We start from the raw sequence: 13,202 nt of genomic DNA on the forward strand, positions 1-13,202 counted from the left end.
CCCCCCCCCCCGCAGCGCCTCAGGTGACTGCAGCTGCTGGGGCGCTTGGTGGTGACACCGCAGAGGCAGTCAGGGGACATGGGGATGGAGGGACCTACCCTGGTGCCCGTCGGAGGTGCAGTGGCAATGACTTAGGTGGGACCATGGGGGAGACTTTTTGATTTTTTTTCTCTGGGGTTGATGAGGTAGAGATACAGTGAAGCCCTTCGAAACTGGGGGCTCCTGTCGCAAGGCGTTTCAGTTGGATTATTTTCTCTGAAGTTCTCCAGCCTTGCTCCGTGGGAAAAGAGCAGAAAATCCACGGGGGCGGAGATAATGTCGAAAAAGCTGTTGGTCCTGATAGTGCGAGAAACCTTCATGGAAAAAAGTAAACCTTGTCCCCTAATTTGGCTTGATGGGGTAGCTTTGAAAGGTGGGCCTTTTCCAGAACCCCAGAAGCTGCCCATTCAAAGGAGATGAAATGTCAGGTGGGAGTTGTTTAAAGAGGGAGAAATACTATAGTGTAAGTGTTTAATGAAAAAAAAAAAGCGCCAGCATTTCATACTTAAAAAAAAAAAATCTCTTCTATATATCTAGTTCATCAGTATCTGTCTGAGACTGCCGGCTGTGGGAGCAAAGGAGCAGTTCAGATGTTTGAGGAACTGGTGGGCTTGTAGCTCTTACCTTAAACCAGCATTTCCTAAATAAACGCTGTGATGTGCTCACCTTGTGGTGGACTCCGAACTACTGAGACCCAGGCTGCAGGGATGATTGCTTCTGAGTCTGGTTGTGAAATGCTCTGGTTAGAAGGAAGCTGGTAGGGAAGAGGCTTTAAGGATCTATTTTCAGAAGCCCAGTGTCATGCCTTTCCCTGCAGTGTGCATACATTCTTGTTGTCTGAAGAATGCAGCTCTGTTCAGTGTAGGGTGCAGTTATCAGACTGCAGGTCGTTGTTAAGCAGAATTGGAGCTGCTTCCACTACCAGCTTCCCACTTCCTGCAGCAGAGCTTGTCCTCCTGGCCTTGGAAGATAGCCCGTCTCAGAAGGTGGCTTTTAGGCAGTGAGTCTATTTGAACAGAATGGGGACAAGCTGGCCAGCTCTGGGCTTATCTTAAACAGCTTGTGAGTCTCTGGTGAGGAGGAAGGTCTTGGGTCATTTTCCTGAACTAGTCTCAGAAACTGATCTGGTCTTCAGGACCAGAGATGAATTTGGACTCATCAAAGCACTTGAGACTCTTCAGTCTTGTCTTCCTTTGAACTGTTCATTTCTGTAGAAAAGAGTAGAGACAATAATGATTCCATCACTAGCCGTGACTGTGGCCTTTCTGATCTGAAAGTGGTGAGGCTGTGCCAGTCCAAGGTGAGCCTGGCTGCCATGGCTCACTTGATTGAGGTCTCCTTCCATTCGCTTTCCTTCATCTCTTTCTCTTCCCTTGTTTTAAACACTGAAAAGTCTACACAGAAACCTTCCAAGAGGCCTATTGCTGACTCAGCACTCTTCTATGTCATACACTCAGGGGAACACGAAACACTGGCAGTGGGAGGGACTCAAGTCAGTGCAGGTGGAAATGCCTGCTTGACACAGGCTCCAATGCAGGGAAAGACTGCTTGATGAGCTGGAGGTCACAGAGTTCATGGTGGGCAAGAAAGTATTGCTGATAAGAGTTGAAACCAAATAGGGGTGGCATCGGACCTGCTGTCAGGTCTCTCTCTGCCTTTCACAGCCTCCAGACTCTGCCTGGTGGAATGTCTGTGACCCACATACTTGGGGCTTCTTTTTCTCCCAGGTCACAGAGCTGACCTTACCAAAAACTGGGCTCTGATTTTGAGGTCTCTGTTTTCCAAAAAGTTGAAGTGATACTGATAAGAAACAACAACAACAAAACCCCCTACAATTTTTCCAAAATATCTCCATGGATATATTAGAATTATTTTAGATGCCACTTCGTTCAGGGAATCTCCTCTGACCCTTTCCCAAACCTGAAGTAGCATCCCAACTTTGGAGATCAGCCATACCCTGTGTATCTTGGTTTCATTGTAATCATGTAATCATCACTTTTTTCTTATCTATCTAATCTATCTATCTATCTATCTATCTATCTATCTATCTATCCCTACTATAAGCTAGTGAGCTCTTAGAGAGTCTACAGTCTAGGCTGTACCTTATTTATCTTTATGTACTTGACAAATAATCTGGTTCTTGGCTTGTAATCCTTAATAACTGAATGAATAAATGAATATGTATAAATGGCAGCTATCTTATTAATGCTAGGAACATACATACATACAAGATAATCTTAATACCTTCATTTCCAAATTATATAATGATGATGATAATACAGTACTTTGTGTCTTTAGTGTTTTTCAAGCACAATACTAAAAGTGGTTTAGGTCATGTAATTTAATTCTCATGAAGCTCAATATCAAGAAAACGAAGATTTTCACCATTAGGCTGATTGGCAGCATCATGATGGATGGTGAAGAGACTGAGATTGTTAACAGCTTCAGTTTGCTTGGCTCTACAATCAACACTCTTGGTACCATCAGCCAGGAAATTAAAAGACAAATTACATTGGGAAAATCTGCTGTCAGAGAACTCTCCAAAGTACTAAAGAGCAATGATGTCAGTCTGGATATAGGCTATGGTGTTGGCAATACTTGTTATGCATCAGAGAGCTGTATAATGACTAGGGATGATAGAAGGAGAATTGATGCCTTTGAGCTGTAGTGCTGGAGAAGAGTATTGAATATACCATGGACTGCTAAGAGAACAAACAAATTTGTCCTGGAGAGGGTGAAACCAGGCTGCTCCTTGGAGGCAAGGATTCTTAAGTTTCATCTGACATACTTTGGACATGTTGCAGGGACAGACCAGTCCTTGGAGAGGGGCATCATGCTTGGGAGTGTGGAGGGACAGCACAGGAGAGGAAGACCCTCAATGAGGTGGATTGTTTCAGTGACTGGGGTAATGAGGATAGGTATGTCAGAGACAATAATATTGGCACAAGATAGAGCAGGGTTTAGGCTGTTGTACATAGGGTCACTATGAGTTGTAGGCAACTTGACAACACCTAACAACAGCAACAACCTTCTTCAAATCAACTCCACTGCCTTTGAGTCAAGTCCAACACAGCTCCCTTTTATTGGGTTTCTGAGGCTGTAAATCTTTATGGAGGAGACAGACCACCATCTTTCTTCCAGGGAGCAGCTGGTGGGTTGGAATATCAGACCTCTGGGTTAGCAGCCTAACACATTACATGCTGTGTCACTGTTGTTGATTGCTGTAGAGTTGTGCATGACTCATAGCAACCCTATGAACAAAAGGCTTGAAGCCCTTCTACAACAGTCGACATTTAAGGCTTTCTATAACTATTGTCATATATCAAAGTTCATAGAGTTTTCAGAGGCATGTTGTTTAGGAAGGGGATGCCACTCCTATGCCGCTGTTGTTGGTTGAGAGTAAAGCACAACTCATAGCGACCCTGTGAACAAAGGCCTGAAGCCCCTCTACAACTACCGACATTTATCAAAGTTCATAGGGTTTCCATAGACATGCTATTTAGGAAGTGGATGCTGTGAGGACCCCTTAAAATGACTAAGTGTTGGGAAAGGAGTTGATGAGTAGCTCATAGGGTCCCAAGTTTCAACACTTCACACCACATGTTGAATTCTTTCTTTTCCTCAGCCTATATGTGCTAAGGGACAGTGCTGACTTTTTGATGGTTGGGTACCCTAAGAGCTGGATGAGTATGCCTTCTCCTTGTGCTTATCTTTACAGGGGCAGACAAGGCTCCTTCCTTGGTTCTACCTGTGCCAGTGTGTTGCAATATCAGTTGTCTGTCTTGTGGGTGTGGAACCTGGGGAATGATCTGCAGATGAAGTTCAGCCTCCCCTGGAGACAGTTACATTGTACTCACTCAGTCACTTTGTGCTTTGCTCACTGACCCCTTTTAGCTCTTGCTCTAGGCAAAATGTGACCACGAGGGCAAAGAATGTGGGCAGGAGACTTAAGAAAGCTTGGTCTGTTTTGAATTGGCAGACAAAACCAAACTTAATTTAAAAATCAGCAATTAGTCATCATTATGACCACTCCGTAGTCCCTTTTCTAGTATATTAGAACCTTCAGTAGACTGCATGGCCGGTTGAGCTGGTGTGAGGCTAACCCAATTGCAACATAGTTGGCTCATGTCTATCTTTTCTGTCCCAAATATTTCCATGCCCTTTAGTGGTTACTTTCAAATACACTTTCATAGCCAACTGCAATAATAACAGACAGCCAGTGCTTAATGAACTAGATTCTCATATTTTGAAATAATACTTTATTTGATATCAAGTATTAAATAACTCAGTGTTATTAGGTAATAAGTATTTATTACTGAGTTGATTTAAGAACTTAAGTCCTTTGTTGTTATGTACCGTCTGGTTGCTTGCGACTCATAGTGACCCTATGTACAACAGCCCTAAACCCTAAACCCTGCTCTATCCTGTGCCAGTCGCACTGCATCTGACACACCCATCCTCATTACCGCAGTCACTGAATCAATCCAGCTCATAGAGGGTCCTCCACTCCTGCGCTCTCCCTCCACCCTCCCAAGTATGATGTCCCTCTCCAAGGATCAGTCCCTCCCTACAACATGTCCAAAGTATGTCAGATGAAGCCTCAGAATCTGTTAGCAGAAAAAAAAAAAAAGAAAGACAATGTGCTATGTCTACACAGAGAAGCCCAGGTAATGATGCAATAATTTAAATGCTTGGTGGCCAAATGTAAGGTTTGCGGTTTAAACCCACTAGATAACCCCATGGGAGAATGGGGTGGCAGTTTGCTCTGGTAAAAAAAAATCCAGCCTTGGAATCTTTGGGAGTCCCTGTGAATTGATGACAGTGGGTTTTTGGTTACGTGTACACATATGCACATATGTGATTTAAATAAACAGAAAGTACATTTTCATGATGCCATAGTCATGGGCCTAATAGAGCTAATAAAAGCTACAGTCCTAATAGCTGCCACTTTCAATGCCACTCACCAGGACAGTGCAGTTTCATCTGGAGAGTCTTTGGTAAAGGGTATATAACTGCATGAAAATGGTAGAGAAATGACAGATAAGCTTCAGCAATCTCAGGAGTGAAACACAAGAGTAAAACCAATTGTTAGATGCATAAAGTAATTAAAGACTGGATTTGGAGCTGGATTGCTTGGGGCAGTGGCTATTTAGCTTTTTTGTGACCTATAGGTCACTTGTATTTTATGCCTGTGGGGTTTAATGGGAACCTTCTATCCCATTTTTAGTGCATACTCTCATCAGGGGGTCTGTATGAATGAATCTGAAAAGTCAGACTTCATGCCATTAACATCACCAGATGCCTCATGGGACGTATATGTCCCACTAACTATAAAAATCCTTGTATGTCTTAATTTTACTAAAACTGCCTTCCAGTGTATTGCAGAGTGGCTGGAGAAGGAAGTAAGGAGGGGGAGGGAAGAAAATGTGCAACAATGAATGAGTAAAAACAAACAAATGAACAAAAAGACCAAAATACTTTCTATTACTGAAAACATAATGGTTTCAACAAAAAAACCAACACAGATAATAATGTCTTGAAAGGGTTAACCGCCTTTTAACTCAGTTTCTCCATATGTGAATTGAAGGTTTGAATACTGTAATGATTAGTGTTCTTACTGGAGCTCTGGCAGCCTAGTGTGTTGGAAGTTCTAAACTAACCCAAACACGGTGCCTCTCTGGCACTTCGAATCTACTGGTGTCTCCTAGTCTGAAAGCAGCTATGTTCTGACTCCACAACAGTGAATTTGAGTTTTGAGTTTGAGAGATTTGTTCAGCGATAAAATGAGAGAAAGCCTCCACAGACGAACTGCTTTGGTGGCCTAGTGGTAAGGAATTGGAATGCTAAACCAAAGGTTTATGGTTCAAATCCATCTCCTCCAAGGGAAAAAAAAAATCCTCTTGTGTGATTTACAGCCTCTGAAAACTTGCTGGAGAATTAGCCATGAGTGGGTTCCAGCATGACAGCCTACCACCACCAATTGCTCAAGTATTCTGGAAATTATTGTTATTGTTGCTGTTACAATTCTCACCATTCGGCAGATCAGACGGTTAAATGGTTTTGTGAAATCACACCGTTCCTGTCCTTTGCTGTTCTGATGATAGTTTTGACTAACATTCATTATTCGTGCTCAGAGCTGCCTCATGTTTAGGGAAAATGAGAAGATTATCAAATGCCCTTTTAGTGAATGCAAGTATCTTTCTGTTTCATTAGTAAACTTTCCTTCATTGACCTGGTAAATGAAATTATTTAGACTTCAAATGGGGCAGAATGTTCCCTGCATTTCATTTCATAGTGAAAACTGAACATTATTAACCAATTTCCATTTTCAGGAGAGCTGAAAACTTGTACTATGCTACTGCTTCAAAGAAGCACATACGCGTTCTAAGAGGGAGCTCTAGTGACTTGCTAGGAAGTTGAGTTTGTGACACAAAGGTACATGGTTCAAATCCATCGGATACTTCATGGAAGGTAGATGGGCAGTGAACTCCTTTGCATTATACGGCCTATGAAAACCTGCTGCAGGGTCAGCTCTGAGTCAGTTATGACTCAGTGATACACAACAACAGCAAGAGTTATATCTTGTTCACGAAAATGACATGATTGCTTTTAAAAGAGGTATCTTCTTGTGTGAAGTGAATTATGAAGGGGCATTGACTTGGCACACCTCTGTAGGTTTTATGAAGTAGAAGATTAGTCACATACTAGCTTATTTTAACTGCATCTTCCAGAATGGAGGCATTGATGATCAGAACCACAGTACAACTTGTAATTTCTCTTTGTATTTTCCCACCTTTTATTAGGAAAATGGATTTTCAAGCCTAGAAAAATGTTTTTGGGCAGTGTATGCATGTAATCTTTGTTGCCTTTTTTCACATAAATGAAGTAGAGATACTTTAATAAGAAATTGTCCTTCTTTCTAAGATAACTACCCACATGGGACTTTTCTTCTGACTTTAATCCTGGCTATATTAGATTTCTGTAGTCCACATCTTCTATGGATTGCCACATAGTCTGTTTTGTAAGGGATGCAAAATTAATTGTTTAAAGATCCATTTAAGTGCTTTTTTTATTAGTCACATGAGACCAACAGTAGCAGAATATTACCCTTGATGTTTTTCAGAACTCTGAACCTTAAGTAATTTTTTTTCTTCAATATTTGAGGATATTTTTAAACCAAGAGCTCAAAATGACCTCAGCATTTGACAGAGTGTAGCAGTTTAACTTCTTGGCACAAATACGAAAATGGCTGAGCATGGGTAATACTAGCTTTGCTCTAAATACATTGTGTGACCAACATCTTGAAACAACAATAGTTAGAGAAATTGAAGCTGTTTGTGTGGACGTAGAATTCTAGATCTTTGCCCCTGTTTGCGTGTTATTATTCTTCGTGTGGTTAGCAAGGGGAGAAAACTCACTGCTGTTCAGTCGGAACCTCCTCATAGCAGATTCTACAGTGAGTTTCCAAGGCTGTAAATTGCACGAGAGGAAACTATTTCTCTCAGAGCTGCTGATGGATTTGAAACTTTAGGTTAGCAGCTTAACTCCCTAGGAACTACAGCACCAGAGCTCCCTAGCCAGGAGAAAGAAGAAAGTAAAAGACCATGCTGTGTTCTGATTTTTTTAAAAAATATATAGTTGTTGTTAGTTGGTATTGTGCTGAATCTGACTCTGTAATCCCATGGAGAGCAGAATGAAAAACATCACTCAATCCCTCATCATCCTCACAAGCTCTGCTGGGCTTAAGCCGAACAACGGGATCAGATCGAGTACTCATTAAATCAAGAGCATTTTTGAACTGAGTGTGACCACCTCCCAACAATGTTATCTGAGTTGTTTAGTTCTTCTTTGGGGTTCGGATGAAAGAAGCAAAAAGCCAGTATGTTTTTTAAAAGCAGAAGTATTTGGGATATGGGTAGGCTATTCCAGGTCTCCAGATGGAGCTCAATAAGATTTTACAATAGAGGGCTGTATAATTTCCTATGTAAGCCAATCGAGGCTTTGGTGTTACTTCTGAGTCTTGTTTTGAGAGCTAGAGGATAATTTTCTAAATAGACAGCATTATTGGTATACATGCATGCAAATACTTATTTTCACATATATAATGTGGAAATGGTTTCTCTGTTGATACTGTCTTTAAATTAATTGGACTATATTGGTTATTTTGTTGTTGAGTGCCACAGGATGTAAATCATTATCTTGATATAAATGTTGCTAAGTATAATTAAAATGTCAGTTCCTTTAGGCAGCTCTTTTTTTTAATTTTTTTTTAAGTTTCTAGTTTATTTTATTTGATGAACAGGTCTCAAATAGTGGTCTTTTAGTTGCTCTGTAACAGTATAACATATTCTATTAGCCGCTGGAAAATTCTATTGTATACTCATGTGAGAGAGTAATAATGAGAATTTTTTCTTTACATTTTTAAAAGTTTATTATTAATTTCCATGAAAATTTACCAAGACTTTGGATTTCCATTCATTCATTGTTGCACTTTTCTCCCCTCCCAACCTTCCCTTCCAGTACACTACCCTCTTTGAAAAGTAAAAGAAAAATTCTTTCATTGTTTTATAATCTCTTCCACCAGGTCCACTCTACTATACGGCCTTCGCTCTGGACTCCTGTAGTGACAAAAATACCTAATCACATATCCCTTTTAAACAATTTTCTCCCTCATCTGTTTCAATGCAGTATACGTTATTGAACCCATCTTTCTCAGTCTCTCCCCAACCCCGATGTCAGTCCTGTTAAAAATACCTAATCACATATCCCTTTTAAACAATTTTCTCCCTCATCTGTTTCAATGCAGTATATGTTATTGAACCCATCTTTCTCAGTCTCTCCCCAACCCCGATGTCAGTCCTGTTTTACAACAGTGGCATCATGGCACTATTTGTCCTTTTGTGACTGAGATACTTCACTCAGCATAATGTCCTCCAGGGTCACCCATTTTTAATAATAATAATAATAATAATAATAATATAATAAATAATAATAATGAGTTCCTTGTTTTTATTTTTAAATTTTTTTTAAATGAAACTTTCTTGTTACATCATTAGGAAACATATCTCTTCATTGTATACTAACACAACAACAACGTTTGCTTACATTTTACCTAGAAAATTGCATTCTTTAATTGGTGCATACTATGATTTTTCTTTTTAAAAATTTATTATTAATTTCAATGAAAATTTACAGAAACTTTGGATTTCCATTCATTCATTGTTGCACTTTTCTCCCCTCCCAACCTTCCCCTCTAGTACACTACCCTCTTTGAAAAGTGAAAGAAAAATTCTTTCATTGTTTTACAATCCCTTCCCCGAGCTCTCCTCCACTATACAGCCTTCACTCTGGATTCCTGTCATGACAAAAATCACTAATATTTTTCCCTCTTAAACCGTTTTCTCCCTCATCTGTTTCAATGCAGTATACATTATTGAACCCATCTTTCTCAGTCTCCCTCCAACCCCGAGGTCAGTCCTGCTTTACAACAGTGGCACCATGCAGTATTTGTCCTTTTGTGACTGAGATACTTCACTCAGCATAATGTCCTCCAGGGTCATCCATTTTGAATAATATTGCATGAGTTGCTTGTTTTTCAATGCAGCATAGTATTCCATTGTGTGAATATACCATAGCTTCTCTAGCCATTTGTTTGCTGATGGGCACTTAGGTTGTTTCCAACTCCTTGCTATTGTGAACAAAGCCGCGATAAACATGGGTGTGCATATATCTGCTTGGATGTCAGTTTTGCTCTCTTTGGGGGTATATTCCCAGTAGTGGAATTGCTGGGTCAAATGGTATCTCTATTTGTAACTTTTTGATAAAGCACCATACTGCCTTCCACAGTGGTTGCACCATATTTTTTATTTTTAAAAAATTTTGTTGCGTAACATCGAATCAGATATGACTAGCACAGGAGGAGAGTGTCCACCTCCTCCAGTGGAGGAGCATCTGTTGGATTTGAACTATGAGCCTTAGGTATTGCAGCGCAGCTTCTTGCCACTAGGCCACCAGAGCTCCCTTAGGCAGTTCTTTTAAAGTGAAGGCAATTCTTTAACTAGTGTGAAGGGGTTATAAAAATTGGAGTCTGGGCTTGTTGTCCTTTAAAAAAAACTACTTGTGATGCTCAGATTTGCAGGCAGTGTGCTGTGTCCTATGTGCTGTGCTGTCTGACTCTTCCCACTTGTTCCACAGGCATTCTGGAATTTATCAGTATAGCAGTGGGCCTGGTCAGCATTCGAGGCGTGGACAGTGGACTTTACCTCGGGATGAACGAGAAAGGAGAGCTGTACGGATCAGTGAGTACCTCCGGGGAATCCACTAGTGTTCTGACTCCTGTTTAATTTGAACTTTGGTCTTCTTGTGATTAAAGATAGCCAGAAGGGGAAAGCATATCTATCTGGAAGAAGAGTCTCATTTTTGCCTTTCTGAGGAAAATCATTTAGTTTCTAAGAATACATGTCTGGATTTTTGCTAGACCAAAGTTTATTTGGAAATTATTTATATGCCAAGTCATCTTCATTATCAAATGAATAAAGCAATTTAACAAGTGTAAAAAATATAATCCCATTTTTTTATATTGAATGGGAGTTATTTTTGAAATGAATTGAGATTATCTTTTCCCAAGCATTGCAATTAAAATGAGAAAGAGACCATGCAGTGAGCTACGGAGCATCTTCATTGTGTGTGAGAGGGGGATGGGATTTGTGCATGTGAATGGAAGTATTGTGCTTATTTGAAAGTATTTCCAATTTCTGTTTTTCTTTACTATTTTGAGCTTCACTCCTCACCTCCACTGGTTGTTAGCCTCTTGGCAGACAGATACAGTCAGGGGTATTACTGTGGTCTCTCAGACACCAATGAAAGCCTTGACGGCTCACTGGTAGAATTTCCCTCCTTCCGTGTGATTGATGCTCAGCTAGTGTACCTCATGAACAACTATCCCCCAGTTTTCAGTGGAGCTTGCTTGTTTCTGTATGCTGAATTGATTTGAGCAAAGCTTTCCGACTAGGAAGAAAGGCCTGGCCATATCTATTCCCCTAAATCAGCCAATAAAAGCTGTATGATTCACTATGGTCTGATCTACAGCAGATGTTGGGGATGGTGCAGACAGATGCTGGGAATGGTTCAGATAGATGCTGAGACAGTGTTTCATTCGACTAGAGCAAAGTACCTGTCCTCATGGAGCTTGTCGTCTGTGGAGAGAGGGAAGACTTGCATCTTTGCATCCCTTCTGCTTACACAGTATCTAGGACAGGATACAGGGCAAAGGTCACAGGGAGGTCCTTAATAAAGAGTTGCAAAATGCATGAGTATGAATAAAAGATTATTAGTTCATAGATACACTGAACTAGGTTTTTGACATTAGAACTTATAGGGAAATGAACCTTCCGTTTTTCATTACAATTACTGGTGGTCAAATGAGAATTTTATCTGTATTATCTGAAACAAGAGCCTTGATTAGAATCTACAAAAAGTTGAAAATGAAAAGAAGCTTAGAATGGGAAAAGTTCCAAGTCTTCAGTAGGTGAACGTGAAGGACATTTCAAGTAGAGAAAGAGTGTTTTCTAGAAATACTCTTTTCCTGTTTCATTGTGCGTTGTTGGGCTTTTAATGGAAAGGTTGGGGTTTAAATCTATGAGCAACTCTGGGAGAAAGATGAGTAACCTGCCCTTAAGGTTTACAGCCTTGGAAATGCAGTGGACCGTCACGTATACGTTGTTAAATAAGAGAGTGAAAGCTCAAGTTAACAAGACTATATGATGACCTGTGTAAAGTCAATGTGATATTTACCATTTTTAGAGACATAAAAATTAGGTTTTTTTTGCCTTGGTAACATGAAATTTTTATTTAAAAACCAAATGGTAAAAAAATAGTGTAAAAAAGACTAAATAAACTTTTTTATTTACAAATTTCATATACATTGTTTTTCACACCAGATCTTTCCCATTTGCTTTACCCACTCTTCTCTCTACCCATCAAATTGTGCAACCCTATAATTAACCAATGCCCACCTCTCATCCTCACCCCTTTGCTCCCACCTCCCCCCTTAGATCCTTATACACATTTTACTAGTCATCTATTTATATAATAATGGTCCTATACAGTATGTGTCCTTATGAGATTGAGTGAGTTCACTCAGCATAAAGCTTCTGGTCCCTCCCAAGTTAGGTGATTTACAAAATCATTGCTCTGCATACTGCGTAGTATTTCATTGCATGAATGTATCATATTGACTCACTCCATTCGATTGTGGTTGGACATTTGGGATGAATAATGCTGCTATGAACATTGGTATACAAATACTTCTGGAGAGAATGAATGATTTAAAAATATGTTTTCAAGTATGGAGTTTAATTTTTTTTTAAAAAATAAATTAGTTTTTATGAAATAATACTTTGGACAGAGTTTTGCTTTCTAAATAATCATCAACACTTAGACATGAGTTGAATGAAGCTTTTGTATCTTTTTTTATTTAGAAAGATTATTAATCTATTAACTATGTAGTACAGCCTTTTACTTTGGTGATATTATTGATCAATATAGAGTTTTAAGGTGATGATGATAATAAAAGTTAAAATGATAAGGAAAATTGATGTTCATTTAGTTTATGTGGTCAGGCCAAATTTATGTTCTTTGAGTATATCTCAAATGGTAAAATAATTCTTTTTTTAAAAATTCTTTTTTTATTAGTTTGCATATAATCATTCATATACATCATGTTTTGTGCATGTAATTTGCATTTTATACAATCACTCATAAATATTGTATTTAATATAATTGATTACCATTGCTCTATGCCTATTATCACCCTGTATTTTCAAGTCCTCATTGAACCTTTCCCATTACTTCACCCCATCTGCTGACTAACCTCTGCTATTCCAGTGATTTCCCCCTCTGCCTTTTCTGTCTCCTCTCTCTCCTTTCTCTTCTGAACATTTATACACATCTTACCCAGTTATCCTCCTATTTTCACAGTAGTGGCTGTGTGCAATATTTGATGTTATGTCTTATGTGACTGAGATATTTCATTCAGCAAAATGCTCTCTAGTCCCTTCCAAGTTGAATAGTGTTTTACAAAACTCTTGCACCTGAGTGCTGCATAGTATTCTATTGTGTGGATATACCACAATTTCTCAGTCCATTCATTTGTTGATGGACAT

At 39.5% G+C, this 13,202-nt stretch overlaps 1 protein-coding gene across 1 annotated transcript in view; it reads left to right on the forward strand.

Annotated features, from left to right (window-relative positions):
* FGF9 (fibroblast growth factor 9) overlaps positions 1-13,202 on the forward strand; it is a 66,953-nt gene that overhangs the window by 4,789 nt on the left and 48,962 nt on the right. The window contains exon 2 of the mRNA XM_006894108.1: positions 10,234-10,337. Within this exon, the coding sequence (XP_006894170.1) occupies positions 10,234-10,337 (104 nt within the window). The remainder of the gene's footprint in view (positions 1-10,233; positions 10,338-13,202) is intronic.

The sequence above is a fragment of the Elephantulus edwardii genome, unplaced genomic scaffold (assembly GCF_000299155.1).
Source record: "Elephantulus edwardii isolate Elephantulus edwardi_28Jun2011 unplaced genomic scaffold, EleEdw1.0 scaffold00135, whole genome shotgun sequence".
NCBI lineage: Eukaryota > Metazoa > Chordata > Mammalia > Macroscelidea > Macroscelididae > Elephantulus > Elephantulus edwardii.